Consider the following 22,303-nt stretch of genomic DNA (forward strand, 5'->3'; position numbering starts at 1 on the left):
CCCATTTCACGCACTAGGCGTCGAGGCGATGACCTCCCAACATACTTCGACGTCTTTGTCCTCAATCACGGGGTTTTACGATCAGTGTCATGTGCCGAGCAGGTAGGCCTCAAGACGGCGTTTGGGCGCTCGCTACTCCACTACGAGCTTGTCGTAAGTGGTAGATATGCTGAAGAGGGTAGCATAGCAAACATTTATCACGCCGCACCCCCGAGACGCGATAGGCATTGGGATCAATGCGTATTGCAGAAGTTCCGGGTGGCAGGAGGGTAGAAAAAGCTCTCTGTTGTGAGGCCTGCCTTGGCAGGGCAATTTATGGCGCATGGATCCCATGCAAGCCGATACCGCGCAGCAGGGGCGACAACTGTCGCAAATAAAGCTGCTAAGAGAGCGCAAATCCTCAGCATGGAAGCTAGTAGGTGTTTTTGGGGAGCTATGTAGATGGCTGTAAGGGAGTTGAGCAGCGGCTACTGTGGCGTCGCTCAAAGAAAGCAAAGGTGCTTCCCCGCACGCTCCGTCTGTGGCGCGCCCTGTCCTCCAACCTTTGCTTCTGAAATTTGAGACAGCCGCTTGGTGCAGGATGTCGCATGCGCTGTTCGAGACAGCCGCCGGCTATGCGCTGTTCAGTGTCAGTCTACAGGAGGAGATCGGACAGAAGACCAAATCTGTGCAGGTAAGCCTTTTCTTGTTCTTGCGAGCAACGACAAAATTGACGACTCGAGAGGACAGGAGAGCATCTCAGATTATGGCAAGTTCAGCAGGATCGTCAAGCTTGCTAGCTTCTATCCCTTCAAAGACGCCGCCCATGCGCTCGAGAATGCCAACGACATCAGTGAGGGCATCATGAACGAGCACTTACAGTCTATGCTCGACTTGGCTTTCGCCTCCAACAAGAAGTCTGTCGTGCTCAGCGTAGAGGACAGAGCCCTGGCAGGAGCAATCAAATCTGGTGTCGGCATCGAGTGCGATAGTTCAGAGAGAGCGTTGGAAGTCATCAGGGGGATCAGGACGCATATCGAGAAATTGCTGCCTGACTTGCAAGACGGAGATGTGGAGCGAGCTCAGCTCGGTCTCGGTCATGCTTACTCGAGAGCGAAAGTCAAGTTCAACGTCAATCGATCCGATAACATGATCATCCAGGCTATCGCATTGCTGGACCAAATGGACAAGGACGTCAATACATTTGCCATGCGCGTTCGCGAGTGGTACGGCTGGCATTTCCCCGAGCTCTACAGGCTCGTGCCTGACAACAACCAATACGCCAAAGTTGTGCAATTGCTCGGCGACAAGTCGAAGCTCACAGACGACATACTGCCCACTCTCTCCGAGCTATTGGACGACAATGAGATCCTCGCAAAGAACGTCCTCGATGCCTCCAGATCAAGCATGGGGACCGACATCTCGCCTATCGATCTCATCAATATTTCCAACTTTGCATCTCGCGTCATACACCTGTTTGCCTATCGAAAATCGCTCCAAATCTATCTCTCTGAAAAAATGGGTCTCGTTGCGCCGAATCTGGCCAGTCTGATCGGCGACACTGTTGGGGCAAGACTGATATCGCATGCCGGCTCGCTCACCAACTTGAGCAAGTACCCCGCTTCGACCGTGCAGATTTTAGGTGCAGAGAAGGCTCTATTCAGAGCACTCAAGACAAAAGGCAATACACCCAAGTATGGTCTGATCTATCATGTGAGCTCTTCTCATCAACAGTCTGCGAGAGCTTTGCTGATCGACGTCTCCAGAGCACGTTCATCGGCAGAGCAGGGCAGAAGAACAAGGGCCGGATCTCTCGCTTCCTCGCGAACAAGTGCTCAATCGCATCTCGAATCGATTGTTATGCCGACACACCAACGACCAAATTCGGCGAAGCGCTGCGAGGGCAAGTCGAAGAGCGACTCGAATTCTATGAGAAAGGATCCAATCCGAGCAGAAACTCTGCTGTGATGGCCAAGGTCATGGCTGGCCTCGCAGCAGAAGGCGAAGTCATCGGCGTGCAGGACGAGTCTATCGTGCACGGCGGGGAAGTCGAGCTGAGCAAGAAGGACAAGAAGAAGAAGGACAAGAAGCGCAAGTCTGACGTCATGGAGGTCGATCAGAGCATCGTCACAGAGTCTGGCGAGCTAGTGAAGAAGGATAAGAAGAAGAAGCGCAAGAGCGATGCCGTCAGTCACTCCTGTGCTCCAGCCGCGCACCTGATTGACTCATTCTTTTTTTACACAGGACACGACGATGGACATCGACACATCGATCAGCAAGAAGAAGCACAAGAAGTCTAAAGAGGTTGCGGCAGATGCTGCAGCTGCACCTATCATCGGTGATGCGACGCCGGCTACCAGTCCAGTCAAAGAGAAGAAGAGCAAGAAGGACAAGAAAGCCAACGCGTGATCGATCGGCGCATGATGATGTGATCATGATGTACTATCTTTGTATGCATTCGTATATTGCTGCAACGCCGACAGCTCGACAACAGCGCAGTCTAGTCAGACAGTTTCATGGCGCAGATCCCTTGATCAATAACAAATAGCAAAACGCGTCGAATTGACGCGATGTCAACTTGACCTTCTGCGATTCTGCTCTTGTTTTCCGGCTTGGCTGCCATGACGCCACACGATCTCCCTCGCTCTGTCACCGCCTTTGTTGAGCCATCTACGCTCACACTATTTTCGAAGGTCAGGCTAAGCTAAAGAAGGTCTGGCACCGCTCCGGCTTCACGCACTTGAGTACATCGACACACGCCCGCAAGGCACCACTTTGGAGGAACACCTCTGCACAGACCCCAGCATACAGAGTAACACCGACGCATTCTCCTCACGGATTGACACTCGCATACACTGACAATGGCAACTTCACTCACTGCACTTCTCATCGCCCTCGCGGCGACTTCAACCTACGCGGCATCGAGCGTAGACAGCACGCAGGCGCTGGTCGGTCGCTCAACCAGCGCTGTCGCTTCTTACAGTCTACTTGAGCAGCTCTCTGTCAATTATGTCGTCCCGACTGTCTCGAATCGTACACAACCCAAGCACTGGGCGACAAGTATCTTGGAGCCTTATTCTACTGTAAGCCGCTCCCTGCGCGCTCATACCTGATGCTGACCGACACCGGCAGTATCATACCCGATACATTCTGATCGGATGCCCAAAGAAGCATAATACGGCCTTTTACCACACCTGCTGCCACCCTCGGCATGTCAAAGCGGACATTCACAAGTGGCCAAAGAAGTGCATGGCATCATCATACCTGACAAAGCATCACAATGGCACCGTCAGTGGTACTTCAGCCAACACGACCACGATCGCAAAGAACACGACAGTCGCATCGCACACTGCACAAATATCAAGGCAAGATGTGCGCGTGGTCAAGAAGGCAAAGAAGACGGTCAAGACTACAGCTGCGCAGAAGAAGAAGGAGCAAGAGGCATATGCTGCCGCACTTGCTGCTCATCACAAAGCAGTAGCCGCTGCGAAGAAGGCAGCAGACGAGGAGGCAGCCGCAAAGGCAAGCAAGCATAAGAAGACTGCCGCTGCGGCGAAAGCAAAGGCTGCCGCTGAGGCAAAGGCTGCTGCGAAGGCGAAGGCCGCTGAAAAGGCAGCAGCTGGAAAGGCAGCAGCAGCTAAAGCAGCGGCTGAGAAGAGAGCTGCCGCGGAAGCAGCAGCAGCAGCAAAGAAGGCAGCCGCAGCGAAGAAGGCGGCAGCGGCAGCGAAAAAGGCCGCGGCAGCTAAGAAAGCCAAAAAGGTCTCATTCTCGTCGGGCAGCGGCAGCAAAGCAGTATCAACTGCTTCTAGCTCCTCACAATGGTTCTCTGGCGGCGTCGCTACATTCTTCTACCAGAACGTTATCGCCGAAGGCAACGCAGGTGCATGTGGCCATGTCAACTCGGACAGCGCAAAGATTGTCGCGCTACAGACGCAGATGTATGGCAATCTGGGCGCGGTGTCTTCGCATTGCGGCCAGAAAGTCTTGATTACCCGGACTGACACAGGCGCTTCCGTCGTCGCAACTGTTGCTGATGCTTGCCCAACATGCAGCAACCCTCACTCGCTCGACCTGTCAGTCGGCGCCTTTACTGCTATTGCGACAGAAGCAGAAGGTATGGTGCCCATCAAGTGGCAGTTTATGTAAGCGTGCAGCACTTGCGCCGCTGAAGCTATTGGTGACCGGCTCATCTGTTGTGCCTTGTAACACCGTGCTCGATGCACCATTTGCGTTTCGTCAAAGTATTGCGAGCAGATAGTCAGCAGCTAGTCCAAGCCAGACAATTAGGCCAAGATCGCGGTTACTGATGAACCGCTGCCAGCAATTAGCTCGATTCGATGTATCGAGGCCCTTGAGCTGCCAAGCGAGGTGGGCTGCGGCACCTCCGCAGGAGATGGCATAAAAGGTTGCTGTCTGATCGTTCATGTAGCCCGATAAAGCGAGCATAGCTGGCACGACAGTCGCAAAGCAAGCTAGTATCTTTTGGCCATGCTGATCGCCGAAGAGCAGAGCCGTTGATTTGACGCCTGCTTGTACGTCATCGACTTTGTCTTGATGCGCATAAATGGTATCGTAGAAGATCGTCCAGGCAATGCTGCCCACGTATAGAGGCAACGCGACTTGCCATTCACAAAAGCCAAGCATGGCCGAGGAGCCAAGCAGCGCGCCCCAGTTGAATGCCAGCCCTGCAGCGAATCTCAGCCTGTGATATATCATGACGTGCTGATGGCTTGCCTAGTACCGCTTGGGGCCAATAAGTGATGCGCTTCATAAGAGGGTAGATGATAACGATGGCAAGAGAAGAGGCTCCGAGCAGAATGCTGTGCTATGTAATTAATGAGACCTTTCGCTGAATGTGGGCGTCGCGGGCGAACCTATACAAGTTCAGCTGGGTCAATATTGCGAGCCCAACGGATAGCTGTGCGCAAAGAAAGCAGAGGGCCTTGAAAGGCGTTGTGGCGCCGCTCGCGAGCGGTCTTGCCCTTGTTCTGTCTATTTGACAGACACATAATTCAGTTGCGAGGTTCTGATGAATTGTGGCTGGGCGCACCGACGAGACTATCAATGTCTCGATCCCACAAGTCGTTTATAGTGCACCCCGCGCCTCGCATGACGAGAGCGCCTGTGCCGAAGAGTGCAATGTTCCATGCGACGTGACTGAGCGGTAGATGGGCAGAGTAGCCTGCCATGGTGATACTCCATGCGCAGGGCCAGAAAAGGAGCCAAGTGCCGATGGGTTTGTCGAGTCGACTGAGCGCGATGTACGGATGCCATGATTTCGGCAAGCTCGCAAGCGGACCGATGATACTCGAAGGAGGCACAAGGGTGCTTTCGAGTCCTTTTCGGTCTGCGCTTACCGTTTGCGTCTGCTTACAGCGCATCCAAGGAAAGAGCTGATGGCTGCTCGTGCGATGTCGCAATGGATGATTCACTGAGCTGATCGCATGTCTCGCTAGAGGCTGCAGCCGCGAACGTGCAATGGGGCACCTGAGGATAGATGGCCTTGCCGAAACCCTCATTTGAAGCTCGATCGTTGTGCCGAAGCGATAGCAAAGACGCGATGTCGACTGCTGAATAGAATTGACGGTGCTCTGACATGATCATGTCAAGGAGAAACACCGCGAGCTAAGTCGAGATCCTCAATATATTGATGCCGTCGTCTCGGCCACCCATGCGCCCACCCGAGTCACTTCCGCACGAAGACGCCCAGCACGATACCCGCGAGTCGCCCGATCAACAGTGACTCGTGAACATGACAAGAACTGGATATTCGAAAGCTGCGGCAAGATCAGGATCGATCAGGGGCCTTACAACGCCGGGTCCAAGCTGGTCAGAGCAACAGGCGACCAAGGTGTATGATGAGTAAGTGGGAAAGCCAGGGATCTTAGCTGGCCCCCGCTGGCTTCACATGCCAAACGACCAGACGGATCTTCATGAGCTGAAATGAGCATGACGGATCAGCCTTCGAAGCAAGAAGAAGCCAGCCTCAAAAGGCACGAGAGGAGACCGTGTGATCAGCGTGGATGATCGCATCAAAGCCCGATGTACAAGCGAGCGCCCGCTCGATGTCATGTCTATACGACTAAATCTGCCAGTTTAAGGTCCTTCGATTGCTCAAGGTCGTCGGTCAGGGAATCAGCCAGTCGGCCGTGGACCTTCAGACTCTTGAAGCGCCTCGCGTATAAGCAAATCGCGCGAAGGCGCGCTTCTTATTGCTGGAACATGTTCGGGACAAATCGGCTTTCGCTCACCAAACCACCTCGCCTGCTACATACGTTTTGACGTTTGGAGATCAAGAGCTATGCGCCGACGGCACGCTGCAGCAGTATGCCCAGCTCTACCATCATCCCGGGATATGCATACAATATTGCGAGACAATTGCCTTGACCTTGACATCAGCCGTTGCGCGGATGAAGAACACACCTTTGCAGACAATTGTGTCGGTATTTGCCTTGCTCACTCCGTCCACTCTCAATACGTAAAGTCAGACACATGATCTGTCCGACGCTACTGAAGGCGCGCTGCAGAACTCTGCATGCCTTTCTTCGCGATTGATTGATTCACGCCATTCTTGCGCGCTGACTCGGCCTGACTGCTATCGACGCTGCGCTTTTCATTGCTGCACGAGCACAGAATGAAACAAGACCAGCATATGTACGAAAGCAGACCCAAGGCTGACAATAGCCATCGCAGCCCATCTCAGTTCCATCATCACCAGTCTGCTGACTGATCTGCATCGCCGCTGCAGGCAAGGAGCGCAAAGCTGGAGCTAATGGAAGTATCGAGGCCGGTGCTGACGGTAATAGGCGACATAACAGAGGTCAAAGGCAATGCATACCTGCTTAAATGGCACTGTTTGCGCTGATAAACCGAATAGCTGTCGCTTTGACACTGGCCCGAGCGGCGAGTCAATGTTTCCAGTTCTGGACAGAACAAGAAAGCACAAATCATCTCAAGCGGGCTGGTCTCATTGCTAGCGGCGCTCCTTCTCTCAATTGTTCTTGCTCAGCTCCGGCAAAGGCTGCCGCCGCCGCTGTCACTGAAACCGAAGCCAAGTCCGACGCCGCTGCTCAGGCTGCCTAGCGCGTTGAAGCCGAAGAAGCATATGATGAGCTCGATTGAGAAACATGGCCAGTGCTTCTATTGCTTCGTCAAATGCGAGCCTAAATTTGTTCGGCTTAGCTTGCTAGCCATCTCGATCCAGTCTCGCTGGCTGCTTTCTTAGAGGCTTGGTCACTGCGACATTCCTCACTGCACGCGACTGCCAGACATGACGCGATCCGTGGATCTGAGGCTTCGGATGGTGCGTCTACTGATCCGGTAGGCTGAAAGCCAGATCAATGACAATCGAACAAGGCCAAACACTGGCATCTTTGTACCAAGCGGCTGGCGAGCATGCAGACTGTAACACAACAATGAAGCGACCTCGGGGAGTAGTACGTAGCCGTGCCTCGCGACGCGGCGCGTTGCATTCGAATCATGAAATCGTGTTGCCAAAGTAGCAACATTCGCCGTGGCTGATTTGAAGATGGGAGGCTGCGGCTGCGCTTCTACAGACCGATCGTTCATCCCAGGAGCTCACGCGTTGTGTCGCGTCGCTCCTTGTGCGCGCGATGTGCGCTTGACGTGGGCAGGTGTGGATCAGCAATTTGCGCAATCAAAGCGCGTGGCAGCGGCTGAACTGCGTTCACCTTGTGCACATAGCAGTCCTGACCAAGCATGAGCATATTGCATACTTTCCGCATTCGAGCTCACCATGAGCATAGCAGTGCCGGCGCAAGCGAGGAGAACCTCTCCAAATGGGACGCTGGCGGCCAGACCGACGCCAGACAGCGTGAAGAACAGAGACTCTAGCGCTTTAGGCGCACAATAAAGCGCTGCATTCGAATCAGTGACGATCTCCGGGCAGCCTCGAAGAACGCACCAAGCTCGGCTCGTCGATGAGGCTCCTCCCAGAGCAGCGTCGCGGATGTCAAGGCTCCACTGGCGGCGAACCATGGTCCAGCGGAAATCTGACTTCCCGACATGCTTTTTGCTGCATCTAGCCAGCAGACTGCTGACCTTGCCAGACCAACGTAGCTTGCCAGGAACGCGCAGGATCGAGCAATCTTGAGCGAGATTTTCTGACCGGAAACAACGGGTGCTTTGGTGAATTGCTTGCCATGAAAGATGAGCGCCGGCAGGAGATGGACGGGCGCATACATCGGCATAGCGGCAAGGAAAGCGTTGAGGAGGACCCGCGCGTTACTCCTGAGACATGACGGTTCGGCACGATGCGAAAGCCCACATGGAACGCAACAAGAGTGCATGGTAGGCTTCCATCGTGCCCAGGCAGCTACATGCTCCGGATGTCCGTGTTCCATCACTGAGTGCTCTAGCAACTCGACATGTCGTGTCGAAGGCGCGCTGCCGCGTATCCCTGCACGGTATGCTTCCAGAAAACCATGATCGAACTGAGCGGTCTTGTCCATCCATCTTCGGTAGCCTTTTTCGAGCGTGTCAGGATAGACATACATGCCAAGCAGAATCTGCGCATTGACGCAGCCGAATAGCAACATATCCGCATTTGGCACATGGAACAAGGGTCGTGCTTTCAAATGCGAGTAAAGGCCGCGACAGAATATTTGAGGTGCCCAGGCAACTCGTTCAGACCTGGTCTGCACGAGCAAGGCAAGACCGGCGACGAAGCCTGCAGATGCAGCGGCTTGCTGTCCAAGGGAGCGCACAATACGATCTATCAAGCTGTCCGATTCATCGTCTCGCTCAAGTCCAAACTTTTGCAGCGCTGGATATGCAGCGGTCCAGATAAGCGAAAAAAGTGCTAGCGTGCCGGCCAGGCGACGCGTAGCTGCATCTGCGAATGAGGTGCTGACAATCTTGATGAGCGTAGGACGCTTGCTGCGCGATGTCAACGCAATCACCAGAGATAGCAGGCCGCCTGCAAGTTTGATTGCTGACAGGACCAAATGTGCGCCTGCCCCAACCAACAGACCATGCTTTAGACTATGTTCAAGGATGACGAGGTATTTGTCCTTGTAGGTAGCTGTCTTCAGAAAGCTCGAATCGGCTCGCTTATTCTGCGGACGTCGAGGCGGTCGCTTTGCCCGGCCGGACGTGTTGTAGGGACTTGCGATGCCCTCCGGGGCGGCGAGTTCGACGTCTTTCATCTCGTGCGCATCTGCTGCAGTGTTCACCTGCTGTCATATTGATATGCCATTGAGCTGCTGAGAATACTCATCACGGGCAGAGATCATCTGGAGAGGGCCATGGCCGGTAAGGTTTCTACCCGAGGAACAGGCTGGCCTGCGCGTAAGGGCCCGTAAGGCCGCGAGGCCGAAGTCGCGATCTTGATATCGAAAAGTCCCAGCATTGCCGGACACCCGTGTCTTTCACTCTGTGTCCCTTTCTCTTGACTATCTGAACATAACATAATTCTCGATCACAGCGAACCAAGTGCGACCAGGAGAACTTGTCTTAGAATGCCGTTGAACCGCTCGGGGCGATCCCTGGCGCTGGCGCTGACCGTTCGAGCTCTCGATCGTGTCCGCCAGTGCCCGCACTCGTCAAGCTTGCACTTTCTCAGGATCTGAGGTGCAAACCTCCTCCGACCAGCAAGAGGAACGTCTTGCAGCCAGCCAGTATGATCGAACAGATTCCCACGCTTAGCAAGGAGTATGATGTTGAGCTTGCAACACCTGGCTCAGAGAAGGACGCCAAATTCGACACGCTCACGTCAAGCCTAGACCAGGAGAAGCTCAACGCAAAGGTCGACGACTCGCCGAATTTAGTGAGCGCTGCAGACGATGACATCGATCCCGAGACGGGCATCAAACGATACACGGGGCCACGAGTTGCGCCCCGCCATCGGTTCCTTGCGGCTTGGCAGCGTTACTTTGGCTTTGCCTCGACCTATCGCCGCCAATGGCTGTTCTGTGTCGCAACCAATCTCGCGCTACTCTGCGTTGCGGCTACAGAGAAATGGCATTGGGCACACGAGAACAGCCAGATCATCACGCTCATCAACATTGTTATTTGGTAAGTACATTCCCCAGCTTGCAAGCCCGCGCTTATCGCAATCCAGTGTGCTTGGCCGCAACGAGCTGTTCCTGAAGCTCCTGCTCGATTTCTATATGCTCGCATTCGCGCGCTTCCCTTTGTCCTGGCGAGTGTTGCTCTGCAAGCACGTCCAAGGCTTCGGCGGCATCCACAGCGGGACGGCAGTCTCCAGCTTCATGTGGCTCATATTCTTGCTCGTGCACGTCTTCCAGTCGCGGCAATACTTGCCGGCTGTCGTGCTCACGTTTGCTGTTCTTGTTTCTGTCTGCATCGCACTCAGTATGCTTGTCGCCTTGCCGCCTGTGCGCTACTTCTATCACGAGTAAGCAAGGGATGGGGTCTCTGTAGCACAACTAATCTCAGCGCAGCTATTTCGAGGCAGGTCACAGGTTCATTGGATGGACTTCACTCGCTTTCATCTGGGTCCTCTGCATCACGCTATCATTCTGGGACGTGCCAACGCAGTACGTCTCGTGTTTCCAGCCGAGCCGGGATCTGATCAGTGGAGCAGATCATGGATTGCCAAGGCATCGCGCTTGCACAACGCGCTACTCGCATTGACGGTCGTGCTGACTGCGCTCATCGTCGCGCCATGGTTGTCGCTACGCAAGGTCGCAGTCGAAGTCGAGACGCCTTCCGATAAGCTGGCAATCCTCAAGTTCCCAGGCGGACTGGGAGACGGTTTTGCAGGCCGGATCTCGCGTTCACCTCTCATGGAAACGCATGCGTTCGGCATTACGAGCGAAGGGCCCGACGCAGATTGCCATTATATGGGCTGCGGCGTGCAAGGCGACTTTACTAAAGGTCTTGTGAGCAATCCGCCGAAGTATCTATGGACGAGGAAGATCCGATTTGCTGCAGCCAGCTATCCAGCCAGCATGTTCAAGCGCGGCGTCGTCATCGCGACCGGCGCGGGCATCGGTGCCGTCCTCGCGACTGCCTTGCAGAACGAGCGATGGTTCCTGATATGGGTAGCTAGTGATCTCGAAAAGGCGAGTCCCTTCTTTCCCTCGCGCTTGCTGTTGCTGAAGTCTGAGCAGACGTTTGGCACGACATTTCTGGATATGATCGAACGGAAGATCCCCGAAGAACGCAGAATCATCTGGGATACGCGTAAGAAGGAACGTCCGCACACCATGAAGCTATTGGAAGAGGTCGTGGAGATGTGGCAGGCCGAGGTTGTGTTCATCACAAGCAACCCTAAAGGCAACAAGGACATCAAAGAGGGCTGTTACGCTCGAGGCATCTATGCTTTCGGACCCGTCTGGGACTCTTGAGGGCACTGGGGTCGCATGTATACGCAGTCGGGGTTGTGTGGATGCAAGTCGTCGATCAAGGACTGGTCGCTACAGCGAGCTAGTGGTCGGCGCGCGAGCGATCGATCGGTTTTGCGTGCGCGCGAATTGAAAGATTCGGAGAGAGAAGGCGCGTTCGTTGGCGCGATTTCGGAACCACTCTGGCTGGCACAGCCGGTAAGCCAAGTCGAGGCGATGCGCCGTCAGTCTGAACAAGCAAATCCGTAGCGACAGGAGAGAGTCAAGATGCCAGATATGACGCAGGCCGCGCTGAGTCAGCTTCCCACCGCTTTCCTGTCGCCTAGTAGCCGTACACGCTCGTTTGTGGACTCGCAGTCTTCGATCGCCTACGACAAGAGCTCGGCGGACGATGATGCAATCTCAGCAGCCGATTCGCAGACGCACACGCTCGCTACATCGACTATGACGCCCAAATCGGCGCACGGGCTCCCTCAGCAGGCCAAGGTAAGGGCATCAGGCAGTGCAGACCTACCAAACTATCCAGAGATCTACTATCCCGGCCGATCGGATGCCAAAGGAAAGGCCTCCGTCTCCGCTCGGATCTTGGGCGATGGCAATGGCGGTGTCTTGCGGCCCCGTTCGACGGCGGGCTACACTTATACAGAGCAAGGTGTCAATGGCGCCAAGAAGTCACTCAAGAAGCGCAGAAAGGCAAGAGGGGACGTACACCAGACGACCGGCCTCGTTGTCGACGAAGATGGGCATCTGCACGATCCCGAGTGTAAGTCGTGCGCCATCGCGACCGGCTCGCTTGCTGATGCTGTCGAGCAGATGTCCACTTTCGAACGGCAACGCCGGTGCACGTGCAACAGCAACAGCACATGCAGGCCCAGAAGAGACGCGAGAGTCAGTCATCTGTGTCTAGTGAATCGACTACATCCAGTATCGAAGCAACGGGACATTACTCTGGCAAGAATGCGACGGCGCCTCGAGATCCGTTCATGGGCTCGCTCAAGCCATCCTCAAATTACCGGTATGACACCCCTTCGCGCACATCGGTGAACCGTCCATCGGCAGATTCGGCAAGAAATGATGCCCTCCTCTCGCCAACTCACGACACAAGCATGCTACAGCCTAGACGCGTCTCTGCTGATTTTGCTGGCTCAAGCAGCAGAACGCCTATAGTAGGAAGCACGGCCAACGGCACTTCCGTAAGAAACAAGCTTCGTTCTCGCGCTGCGCCCCACCATATCGATACGGAGCGGACGACTCTGGCCAGTCATCGCACCAACGTCACTTCACCGCTTCAGGATGAGCCTGGTTTCGCTCGTGCAGCAGATGAGACCTATAACCCGTACACATTCGTGCCTTCTACCGCGATAGGGCGCAGCAGTCGGTTCAAGGATATGCCGCCGCCACAGCCACGCAAGACTGCCAGGCCAATGTCGCAGGCCGCTTTGCAGATCCCCACACAGGACGACGGGCTGGCAGCCAGTGCAGCGCCGATGGCAAAATCCTACATGGAGGTTCTGCCAGACCCAGCCGCTCCTTTTGCGCCGCCAAAAGTCCCCTTTGCGCAGCCACTAGCCTCACCGATGGCTGATACGGTCTCAGATGCCTCGGGCCGCAAGAAGAGGCGGCGGCCACGCACCGTTGGAGGCGAAAGCGCTATGTCGACCTCGACCGTGCCGGAGGAGCTGCCGCCTCCCAGATTGCAGACAACCTACCTCCCATCAGCCGACAACCCTGAGCGACACCGGGGCGCTAGTCATCTCAAAACAGGCAGAGCTACAACCGATGACGCCATTGGCGCCGGCTGCTACTCTGTCAAACGCGCTTGGCGTGGTTTCATGCTCGACATCAAATTCTCTTGGTTCAGGCAGGTCTCTGTCACGCGAATAATGCTGCTGCTGACCCATTGACATAGGTACTGTCGCGATGTCAAGCGGTCGATGGGCTAGTCCCAACCCAAGATGTCTTGTAATTGAACATGCAAAAGTTGGCACCCTGCTCAGCAGGAAACCACAACACTCTCACTTCAAGCGCGCTCTAGTATAGCATTTTGGTCATGTAAGGGCCATCAAGCGAGTATCCCAAACGGCGATAGTACGAGCGTACGCCGACGCCCGAGATGACTGCCAGCTTGACACTGCCATGCTCTTCTCTTGCTATCCTCTCGGCTTCCTCCATCAGTAATGTACCAAAGCCTTGGTGCTGAAACTTAGTCGGGTCTCTGGAGTGCATGGGCACAGCAGTGCCATAGACATGCAGCTCGCGGATGATGGAGGTTTGTCCGGCCTGTGTCAGCTCCGGCCTGAATGTGCCTTCGCTCGAGCACTTGCGCAGACGAAGCAGCCCAATCAGAATATCCTGCTCGGGATCCTCGTAACTCAGGAAAGTCTCCCATCCACCATTGGCGACATAGTCTCGCCTGATCAGCTCTGCTTGATCCGGCCTGACTTTGGTGTGGATTTCGTGCACGCCGACCTCGCGGAAACGTACATCGCGGCATTCGGCGCCGAAGTCCTTCATCCTTGCCATCGCTAGCTCGCGCAAGTTTCCGTTCTCGACGCCACTAGATACAAGCGGCATCGGGATATCTCTGCCCTACGATCAGCACGGGTAGAGCTACTTGTAAGCAAAATCACCTCTGCACCCGGTATATGCGAGTCCATGGCGGTACGAGAGCGAGTATACGCGCCACGATGTCGACGAGCGCATTGGGCGTATAGTTCTTGTAGCGACCAGTACGCCATAGCTCGTAGAGACCTGTACCCCGAATGACAAGCGTGGGGTAGATTTTGAGGCCGTCGGAGCGAAAGGCTGGATTCTCAAAATACTCCTGCAGAACGCTCAGCCCGAGCCGAAGAGCCGAATGGCTAGACTCGCATGGAACTGCTCAATGTCACGCTCGACACCGACATTCGGCAGATCGGGCATCATATGAGAAACGACCTTGAAGCCGGCATCTTTCGCCAGATGGAAAGACTCGCACGTCGCGTTGACAGTATGACCGCGATTCGTGTCTCTCGCCACGTCTTCGTAGACTGACTGGACGCCAATCTCGAGTCGAGTACAGCCGTAACGTAACATCTGCGAGAGGTGAGGCTTGAGACAATAGTCTGGCCGCGTCTCGATCGTGATGCCGATACACTTTGTCTTTGCTCGCTCTGAAAATCTGACAGCTTCATCGAGATCTGTGCCCGTCCAGCCGCTGAGCGAGTTGTGCAGCTGGGCAATGAAATTCGATCTGTATGCTTCCGGCAAACTCATCATCGTGCCGCCCATGACGATGAATTCGACCTTGTCAACTGAATGACCGAGGCCACGTAGCTGCTCGACACGTCCTTTGCTCTGTTCGTAAGGATCGTAGCGAGCTCGGATGGCTCGCATGCTCGTAGGCTCATAGCCAGTGTACGATTGGGTCGAGTAATCAAAGTCAGAGTCAGGCCCTCCTGGACAGTAGACGCAAACGTTGCCCGTCATGGCGATATGAGGACATCGATGGGGCTTGGACATGACCGCAACGACTGCGATACCGCTCGCTGTTCTGATGGGCTTCGCTTTCAGCTTTGGCAGCAGAGCTTCACGCATATCCTCAGGGACTGCAGCAATGATGTCGACCAAGCGAGGACTGTTGCCTGACTTGTACTTCTTTGCGATCCTCGTCTTCAGCCCGTTGAGTGAGATATCTTTGTTGTGCTGGTGCGCCTGGATGAGTTCGGCGACGATGTCGGAGCACATACGGATGAGCGTCTCTGCTGGACTCGGACCGCCGCCAGGGGGCACTCCATTCGTGTTGACCATGCTGTACGAGGTCGCTCGAGTCAGAGTCGAGTCGAAGATATTTCGAATTTCGCGCGAGGCTCGAGGAATTCTGAGGAAGCTTGCCCTGCCCGAGTTTGCTCAAGCCATCAGGTTTTATTCTCATGGCGCTCCCCAGATCACCGCTGTACCTCGTCACACAGCGAGAAGCTCTTCCTCCGGGCGTCTCACTCGAGCAATGTGTACAAGAAGCTCTGCAAGGCGGCGTCGAGATCGTGCAGCTCAGAGAGAAGCACGCCGATTCTCGAGAATTCCTAGAGATCGCTCGCGGTCTACAGACGATCTGTGATGCTGCAGAGGTGCCTCTCGTCATCAATGATCGAGTGGACATTGCTCTCGCATGCGGTTGCCGCGCTGTGCACCTCGGACAGAGTGATCTCTCCGTCAAGGACGTCTGCGCGCTCATGCCGACAGCAAAGTCGATTGGCGTGTCCGCGCATGATGTATCAGAAGCCACTGTTGCTTGCGCTACCGACGACGTGAGCCTCATAGGCATCGGACCCATCTACGCGACGACATCCAAGAGCGATGCCAAGGAGGCACTCGGACCTCGAAAGCTAGCACGAATCATAGACGCTCTCCGGGCTTACGAGAGGACACTGTCATCAGCGAACGGACGAGTGAGCATCGTTGCCATTGGTGGCATCAATGCTTCCAATGCGGCCAGAGTCTTGCATATGACCTGCAATTTTGACACTGGCGAGACAGAAGCTGGCCTTGCTGTCATTTCTGCCATCGTCTCATCACCGAGACCGCGAGAAGCTGCTCAAAGTCTTTCTGACATTCTGGCGGATTACAGATCTGAGGGTCGCAGTCATAAGCCAAGTCGCGAGGACTTGCTTGCCAATGTCGTCCGATTGCATGATTCTAGCCGCGAGAGTGGCGGCTTGCTGCATCACATCACCAACACGGTCGTACAGAACCAGTGCGCCAACGTTGCGCTCGCCCTACGCGCCAGTCCGATCATGTCCATGTCGCCTGAAGAGGCAGGCGACCTCTCTGCCATACTAGGCTGCCTTGTCATCAACCTCGGCACGCTCACAGATGATAGTCTCCGCGTGATGAAGGAAGCCGGACGACACGCAAACAGCAACAAGAAGCCTATCGTTTTCGATCCAGTCGGTGTCGGCGCCTCGGCATTCAGACAAAGCAAGACGGATCAACTGCTCGATCATGTTCAGATGAGCATCATCAAGGGTAATGCAGGCGAACTGGCGGCACTTTCGGGCGATAAGAGCGTCCGAGCTCGCGGTGTTGACTCTGCTGGAGGGTTTGCAGACCCTGTCAAGGCGGTTCGCGATCTAGCCAGGCAAGAGAGATGCGTCGTCGTACTGACGGGGCAGATCGACTATATCTCGGACGGCATGACAGTGATCAAATTGTCAAATGGTGTGCCTCATTTAGGCAACATCACAGGCTCAGGCTGCGCCACGGGTGAGACCAAGCAAATCGTGTACGCTCGAAGCTTATACAGTTGACAGGCACGTGCATTGCGGCCTATGCATCCGCAGCGCACTCGATGAGTACCACGATGCGAGCTACAGTACCACAAGCGAGCATCTGGGGTGGAGGCGACATGCTCTCTGCAGCAGTAGGCGGGATTCTTGCCATGACGGTCAGTCTCTCCCGCTGTCAAAGGCGCGCCTGCGCTGAATCGGTCGCACAGGTTGCCGCAGAGATTGCCATGGAAAAGCAGCCGGGCGGTCCATCGACTTTCACGGGCCATCTGATCGATGCGCTGTACAACCTCACTGCGCAGAATCTGGTCGAACGGGCACGAGTGGAAGTCGTCTGAGACACGATAGAAGTGTATGTTGTTGGAACAGAGCATCACATTCCCTCGCGAATCCGCTCGGGTTTGCCAGAATCGTTTGAAACGAGATGCTCATTCTGCGCCGGCAGCGCAAGCGAGTTGCCTACTACCTGCTCATTCGCAGATGGAGCGGGGGACGCTTCAAGCTGATCGAAGCCACTGCTACATCGGTCAGCGGTGGCATCGGCAGGATGTAGATATCCCCACCTAAGATCGCCGCAGGCGACAAAAGGCGCAATGAGGTGCGAGCTCGGCGTGCCCGTGCTGATATCGCCGGCGAGCGAGTGCGCAAAGTCGAGGAGCGGTGACGATAGGTCCAGCAACAAACCTGCTGGCGGCCGAAAGTCTTGGCAGACGACGAACGCCTCTGCTTCACTATGAGCGAGTTAGGCCGCGGCCTGTAGATGATCGCGTACCAATTGATGAATCGCGCGAACTTCTTGGCTTAGCGCAATCTACCTTGCCGAACAAGCATTCGAGCTGATCGAATAGCAGAGTAACATCCTTGCCGCGGAAGATCTTTGCGATGAAAGTGCCACGAGGTTCGAGAGTATGCAGAGTGATATTGAGGGCGGCCAGCAACAGTCGCGATTGCATAAATTCGTCTAGATCGTGTAAACCCGTGACTGTGTTGATGATCAGCGTCAAGCAGGACAGGGGAACGACGGCATGCCATCTGGTGCGCCGTCACAAACGACGAGCTGAGCTTTCTCTCCTTTGAAATATTCGATGATGCGTTGTGCCGTTGCGAGCTTTGTGATGTCGCCCACGAGCTGGACCACGCCAGGTAAAGCAGCCTGATTGGCTATGAGGGAAGCGTCCGATCCGAGTGACGGGTGCACTTGCCATTGGCTGCAAATCAACCGCGACAATGACGGCATCTTGCTCTTTGCCGACTCTGCGAGCGATTGAGCTGCGTACCTGAATCTCCGAGCATCCACCGACATCAGAGCATCAGACAGGACTTGTGACCAGCTGCCGGGAGCAGCGCAGAGGTCGATACATCGAGTGACGCCTCGAAAGAGGTCAAATTCCTCATCGAGATGAAGCAACTGTCCTTACTCTTAGCTCGGCCACTGACGCTCCAAAAGACTGCATGCCTTGTACGCCGACCTCGCTCGATAGCCATCTGACTTTGCCAGACGGTAGAAGATATCCCGCTTCTGGGTGCTTCGCCCGCCCATCGTCACCAATGGCGACGCTTTGCCAGGAAGCGCGAGTGTCAGCTGTTTGGGGTCACTCATAACCTTTGTCTCCGGCCGTATAGCCTCCACACTGCATCACCACAGCCACTGTGTCACATCTTGCACAGCTTTGCCATGACATGCCCGCCGCCCACTTTCCAATCGTCCATCGCCATCAAAAGACAAAGATGCGTTCAGTCCTCGCAGCAGCAGCCATCTCCGTGCCCAGCGTTCTCGGACTCGCTTTCGAGCCCGCCCTTCGCTCGCTCGGTCACACGAAGACGGCTGACTTCTTCAAGGCTCACCCTCAATATTTGACCCCACTGCTCGCCAAGCCAAAACCTCTCACCTTTGTGTCCCCGTCTGATGCCGCCTGGGAGAGACTCATGCCTTCGGTCTGGGGAGAGTAGATCCAGCCTGCCACCTCTGGTCAGATGCACAGCTGACATCGGTGACAGCAACGAATTTATCGGGGGAGCTTACCTCGCCTACCACATGATCACGGACAAGATCGATGTTGCCGCCTTGCCAGAAAACGAGCGAGTCACCTACCGTACTGCAGCACAAGCCGTTCCTCGCTTCCCGCTCAACATTGGCAAGGGCGTTCCGGCCGCTGTGTCGTTCGTCAAGTCAGACAATGAGTTCCATGTACTCTACCGCGCTTATGATGGCAACGACACCGTCCGAACAACTCCCGCTCTCGTCTCTGACGAAGGCGTCACCGTATTCTCGGTCGATGTGCGTCTCTTTTTACCGCAATTCTGATCTCTCTCATTCGATTGCGCAGTCATTCTTCGATGTCCCCAACTCTGATGTCTTGTCGGTGACAGAGGGCACGCCCCATGGCGCGGTCGCTTTCGATCTCAACGAGATCCTGCAGTACGCTACTCCCAACGCTGACGCCTTGCGCAACATCAAGAAGCCCGCTGCTGTGACACTCTTCATGCCCAACAACACGGTATTCGGACCCATCCTGAAGAACAAGTCCATCCCCCCTGCTAGCATCGCTGCCGCTTTCCGCAACGCCATGATCAAGGGCGCTGTCCTCCACTCATCGCAGTTCGATAAGAAGATCGTTGCTACCTCCTCGGGCGGTCAAGTCTTGACCATCGAGCCCTCGCCTCACGGCACAATCATCACAAGCGGCAAAGAAACGTGCAAGCTTGTCTACACCGGTATGCTGCTTGCTGGTAGCCCTCTGCTCCTCGCTGACTGCTTTGCAGATATCGAGATGATCAACGGCATCGTGCACATCATCGACTGCCTGTTCTCCAACACTGCTATCGATGAAGCCAAGGCTAAAGCCGAGTCAGTCTGATCGTCATCAGAGTCCTTGCCGTGCTTATGTATGTCTCTACAGCTCTGCCGATTACCTTGCCTTCACCGAGTCGAGCAAGAACCCCAAGACGGGCAAGATTGATGGCACGACGCCCACGCCGTTCGGTGCTGCTCACAAGCGAAGCAACCGCGCCTAATGTTTCATGTAGTCCAACAAATGCAACTCGCGGCTACAGAGCTAAGACGCGGGGCCCGGCTCGCACGATGCCCAAATTGAAGCGACACGAAACAGCGTCACATCAGGCAAAACTTTGGCTTGTCCTGCCGCGACCATCCAGTCGGAGATGCTTCTCAGAATCCTCTTCTTGATCGCAACAGCCTCGTTAGCTCTCAGCGAGCCTATCATCTCGGCTCTCAGGACTGCGGGCTACACGCAGACTGCCGCTTTTCTCGCAGCCCATCCGGCCTATGCCAAAGCGATCTTTGGGGTCCCCGGATACCGAGGCGATGTGACCTTTCTCGCTCCGTCAGATGCAGCTTGGAAGGAGCTTGCGCCATCGCAGAACAATCGCACCTTCCTCGGCGAAGTCTTGCTACCGCTTCATCTGCTTCGAGGTAGGTTCATCTTGTTCCGCCCGCCAAAGCGATGGGTGAACACCATCGTACAGATCAGATCAACCCAAAGACCGTGGCTCATGCGCCAGCTCATACCATCGTGCGCACGGCTTGCTTCACTGGAACCAATCTGGGCAAGCATGCCCCCGCGCCGGCGTTCTTGAGCATTGCAGAGGATGGATCACTGCAGCATTTGTCACGCATGATCAATACCGGCACGACCGTCGACACGAGCAAGAACATCGTTTCGGACGAAGGCGTGATCGTCTATGGCGTCGATGTACGTACGTCGCTTGCGTAGACATGCCGTACTGATCGGTCATCAGGCGTGGAGCGAGGTACCCGCGCCCATGCATACGGCAGTCTCATCGGTGGCCGCACAAGCCAGCGAATACCCCGGCATGCTCAGGCTAGCCGATGCTAATGGCAACCTCGTCTACCAGATCGAGGCCGGGACGGCTGTCACCCTGTTTGTGCCGCTCAACGACATCATCATTCGCGACCTCGCAAAGCTCAAGGCTATGCCTGCCTGGCAACTCGTTGCGCTCTTCAGCAACAATATCATCAAAGGTGCAACGATCTACTCGACACAGATCAACGGCGTTTTGACCGCTTCGAGCGCTGCCGGCACGCCCATCACGATCAAGCGTCCTGCGACCGGAGGCTTCACGGTCACCAACAACGGCCAGACTTTCGAGGTCTATGCGGCCGACATTCCGATGAGCAACGGCGTCGTCCATATCTTACAAGGCTACTTCGACAACACGGAAGCGCACTGGCAGTTTGGCAATGCTGCTATTGCAAAGTATCTCTCCTATACCAATTCGGGCATCGTGCCCTCGTGGGGTGAGATCGATGACATGACGCCCAACACGCTAGGCAGTCGGACGCTTGGAAAGTAGCCCCTCGATGCAAGCCAGGGTTACGTCTCGTTGCTCGTCGCGAAGCACAGCCTCTCTACACCGCATCTCTGTCAGTCAGAAAGCGTAGAGTCGCGCATCCTTGCTCATCCAGAGAAATGGCGTCGATTGGTCTCCTGGTGCTGCTCGCCGGTGCTGCTCATGCTGCAAGTGTCTCCGATATCTTGACCGAGTTAGGCCATACCAAGACGAGCGCCTGGCTGGCCAAGAATGGTCACTATCAAGCCGCCATCTTCAATACCTCGCTCGGGCCAATCAGTTTCTGCTCGCCATCCAACAAGGCATGGGAAGCTCTGATGCCTTCTGCAAACGTAGGCGTTCGATCATCTGATCGCTCCTCGCTGACTGTCCGCGCAGAACGATACATTCATCGGCGAGACTTACATGCCCTTGCATATCGTTCGTACGCGTCTGGATGCCAGCAAGGTAGCCATCGCGCCCGCACGTTCGATCTACCGCTCCGGCCTGCTGCCGCCTGCTACATTTGGACTCAACCTGGGCGCTGGCTTGCCCTCACCGCTTGTCTTCCAAGTCAATAGCTCCGGATCCTTGCTCGCGCTCCAGACTGCCTTTGGTGGCAACATCACGATCACCCCGAGCAACCAGACGTCGGACGACGGCGTGTCCATCTTCAGTGCCGACATGTGGTTCGATGTGCCGGGCGACATCTTGCTCGCAAGTCAGAACGCCAACGGAGCAGACGCGTCCGATTTCGGCTCTGTCTTGCAAGCCGCATCACCTTCTGGTGATCTCCTGGTCGATATACAGTCTTCGAAGGCGCTGACCGTGCTGATGCCAAACAATGACGCACTTGCGCCGACGAAACGCATGCTCGGATCCCAGCCGCCGGCTCTTCTGACCATGCTGATCAAGAACCACATCATCAATGGCACGGCTGTCTATTCGACGCAGATCGAGGACAATCTCGAGGCCGTGACCGCTGCGGGCAGCGCAGTCACTTTTCACAAGGCCGCAAATGGCGATCTGTCTGTTGCTATTGGCACGACTGCTGCCGTCAAGATCGTCAAGTCGGGTATGTACATTGAGCGTGTCATACGTCGACACGGCTGAAGTTCTTCCAGACATCTTGGGCGAGAATCTCGTCGTCCATACGATTGCAGGCGTGCTCAAGTCGACGACGAGCGATGACGGCAAGGCCAAAGATGCCAACAAAGCTTACCTGGACTTTGACGACAGCGGCAAGATCCCCGCTTACGGCGAGATTGACAGCAAGACGCCCATCGCGCTCTCTGTCGCGTCGACCAAGGTCACCGTGATCGCTGCCTCTTCGGCCACGGGCGGCGTGTCCTCCCTATCTGCCTCGATCGCGCTCGTGCTCGTCGCGCTTGCCTGCGCTGTCATGTAGCTTGCCTCTTC

At 55.5% G+C, this 22,303-nt stretch overlaps 11 protein-coding genes across 11 annotated transcripts; 7 read left to right on the plus strand and 4 right to left on the minus strand.

Moving 5' to 3' along the window:
• The first annotated feature begins 535 nt into the window (after positions 1 to 535).
• Positions 536 to 2,478, plus strand: L969DRAFT_72697 (uncharacterized protein). The gene is made up of 4 exons (XM_014714106.1): positions 536 to 673; positions 730 to 1,692; positions 1,746 to 2,165; positions 2,224 to 2,478. The coding sequence occupies exons 1-4, from the start codon at positions 581 to 583 to the stop codon at positions 2,386 to 2,388; spliced, it is 1,641 nt and encodes a 546-aa protein (XP_014569592.1). The 5' UTR covers positions 536 to 580; the 3' UTR covers positions 2,389 to 2,478.
• An 8-nt stretch (positions 2,479 to 2,486) lies between these two features.
• Positions 2,487 to 4,430, plus strand: L969DRAFT_72700 (uncharacterized protein). The gene is made up of 2 exons (XM_014714107.1): positions 2,487 to 3,062; positions 3,112 to 4,430. The coding sequence occupies exons 1-2, from the start codon at positions 2,841 to 2,843 to the stop codon at positions 4,123 to 4,125; spliced, it is 1,236 nt and encodes a 411-aa protein (XP_014569593.1). The 5' UTR covers positions 2,487 to 2,840; the 3' UTR covers positions 4,126 to 4,430.
• Positions 4,166 to 5,168, minus strand: L969DRAFT_93537 (uncharacterized protein; the record flags this gene model as incomplete). The annotated part of the gene is made up of 5 exons (XM_014714108.1): positions 4,166 to 4,192; positions 4,261 to 4,664; positions 4,714 to 4,799; positions 4,854 to 4,971; positions 5,030 to 5,168. 5 exons carry the CDS (start codon positions 5,166 to 5,168, stop codon positions 4,166 to 4,168), a joined length of 774 nt encoding a protein of 257 aa, XP_014569594.1.
• A 2,376-nt stretch (positions 5,169 to 7,544) lies between these two features.
• L969DRAFT_16380 (uncharacterized protein) lies at positions 7,545 to 9,146 on the minus strand (the record flags this gene model as incomplete). The annotated part of the gene is made up of 3 exons (XM_014713578.1): positions 7,545 to 7,688; positions 7,735 to 7,856; positions 7,904 to 9,146. The coding sequence occupies 3 exons, from the start codon at positions 9,144 to 9,146 to the stop codon at positions 7,545 to 7,547; spliced, it is 1,509 nt and encodes a 502-aa protein (XP_014569064.1).
• A 197-nt stretch (positions 9,147 to 9,343) lies between these two features.
• Positions 9,344 to 13,285, plus strand: L969DRAFT_60214 (uncharacterized protein). Its single transcript, XM_014714109.1, has 6 exons — positions 9,344 to 10,014; positions 10,061 to 10,357; positions 10,404 to 10,499; positions 10,547 to 11,297; positions 11,559 to 12,072; positions 12,123 to 13,285. The coding sequence occupies exons 1-6, from the start codon at positions 9,620 to 9,622 to the stop codon at positions 13,211 to 13,213; spliced, it is 3,144 nt and encodes a 1,047-aa protein (XP_014569595.1). The 5' UTR covers positions 9,344 to 9,619; the 3' UTR covers positions 13,214 to 13,285.
• L969DRAFT_72712 (uncharacterized protein) lies at positions 13,239 to 15,143 on the minus strand. Its single transcript, XM_014714110.1, has 3 exons — positions 14,181 to 15,143; positions 13,940 to 14,133; positions 13,239 to 13,893 (listed from the first exon to the last, which is right to left on the minus strand). The coding sequence occupies exons 1-3, from the start codon at positions 15,096 to 15,098 to the stop codon at positions 13,341 to 13,343; spliced, it is 1,665 nt and encodes a 554-aa protein (XP_014569596.1). The 5' UTR covers positions 15,099 to 15,143; the 3' UTR covers positions 13,239 to 13,340.
• Positions 15,144 to 15,220: 77 nt separating this feature from the next.
• On the plus strand, positions 15,221 to 16,911 carry L969DRAFT_45949 (uncharacterized protein; the record flags this gene model as incomplete). Its single annotated transcript, XM_014714111.1, has 3 exons — positions 15,221 to 16,550; positions 16,598 to 16,731; positions 16,783 to 16,911. 3 exons carry the CDS (start codon positions 15,221 to 15,223, stop codon positions 16,909 to 16,911), a joined length of 1,593 nt encoding a protein of 530 aa, XP_014569597.1.
• On the minus strand, positions 16,761 to 18,120 carry L969DRAFT_86280 (uncharacterized protein). Its single transcript, XM_014714112.1, has 7 exons — positions 18,030 to 18,120; positions 17,875 to 17,981; positions 17,776 to 17,827; positions 17,603 to 17,726; positions 17,346 to 17,555; positions 17,137 to 17,296; positions 16,761 to 17,088 (listed from the first exon to the last, which is right to left on the minus strand). Exons 1-7 carry the CDS (start codon positions 18,111 to 18,113, stop codon positions 16,947 to 16,949), a joined length of 879 nt encoding a protein of 292 aa, XP_014569598.1. The 5' UTR covers positions 18,114 to 18,120; the 3' UTR covers positions 16,761 to 16,946.
• A 181-nt stretch (positions 18,121 to 18,301) lies between these two features.
• L969DRAFT_46188 (uncharacterized protein) lies at positions 18,302 to 19,588 on the plus strand (the record flags this gene model as incomplete). The annotated part of the gene is made up of 5 exons (XM_014714113.1): positions 18,302 to 18,519; positions 18,572 to 18,851; positions 18,901 to 19,288; positions 19,337 to 19,421; positions 19,474 to 19,588. 5 exons carry the CDS (start codon positions 18,302 to 18,304, stop codon positions 19,586 to 19,588), a joined length of 1,086 nt encoding a protein of 361 aa, XP_014569599.1.
• A 147-nt stretch (positions 19,589 to 19,735) lies between these two features.
• Positions 19,736 to 20,908, plus strand: L969DRAFT_46197 (uncharacterized protein; the record flags this gene model as incomplete). Its single annotated transcript, XM_014714114.1, has 3 exons — positions 19,736 to 20,006; positions 20,060 to 20,286; positions 20,333 to 20,908. The coding sequence occupies 3 exons, from the start codon at positions 19,736 to 19,738 to the stop codon at positions 20,906 to 20,908; spliced, it is 1,074 nt and encodes a 357-aa protein (XP_014569600.1).
• Positions 20,909 to 21,024: 116 nt separating this feature from the next.
• On the plus strand, positions 21,025 to 22,292 carry L969DRAFT_46705 (uncharacterized protein; the record flags this gene model as incomplete). The annotated part of the gene is made up of 3 exons (XM_014714115.1): positions 21,025 to 21,237; positions 21,284 to 21,959; positions 22,009 to 22,292. The coding sequence occupies 3 exons, from the start codon at positions 21,025 to 21,027 to the stop codon at positions 22,290 to 22,292; spliced, it is 1,173 nt and encodes a 390-aa protein (XP_014569601.1).
• Positions 22,293 to 22,303: the final 11 nt, after the last annotated feature.

This window comes from Mixia osmundae, assembly GCF_000708205.1.
Source record: "Mixia osmundae IAM 14324 unplaced genomic scaffold scaffold_3, whole genome shotgun sequence".
In the NCBI taxonomy this organism is placed as follows: Eukaryota; Fungi; Basidiomycota; class Mixiomycetes; order Mixiales; family Mixiaceae; genus Mixia; species Mixia osmundae.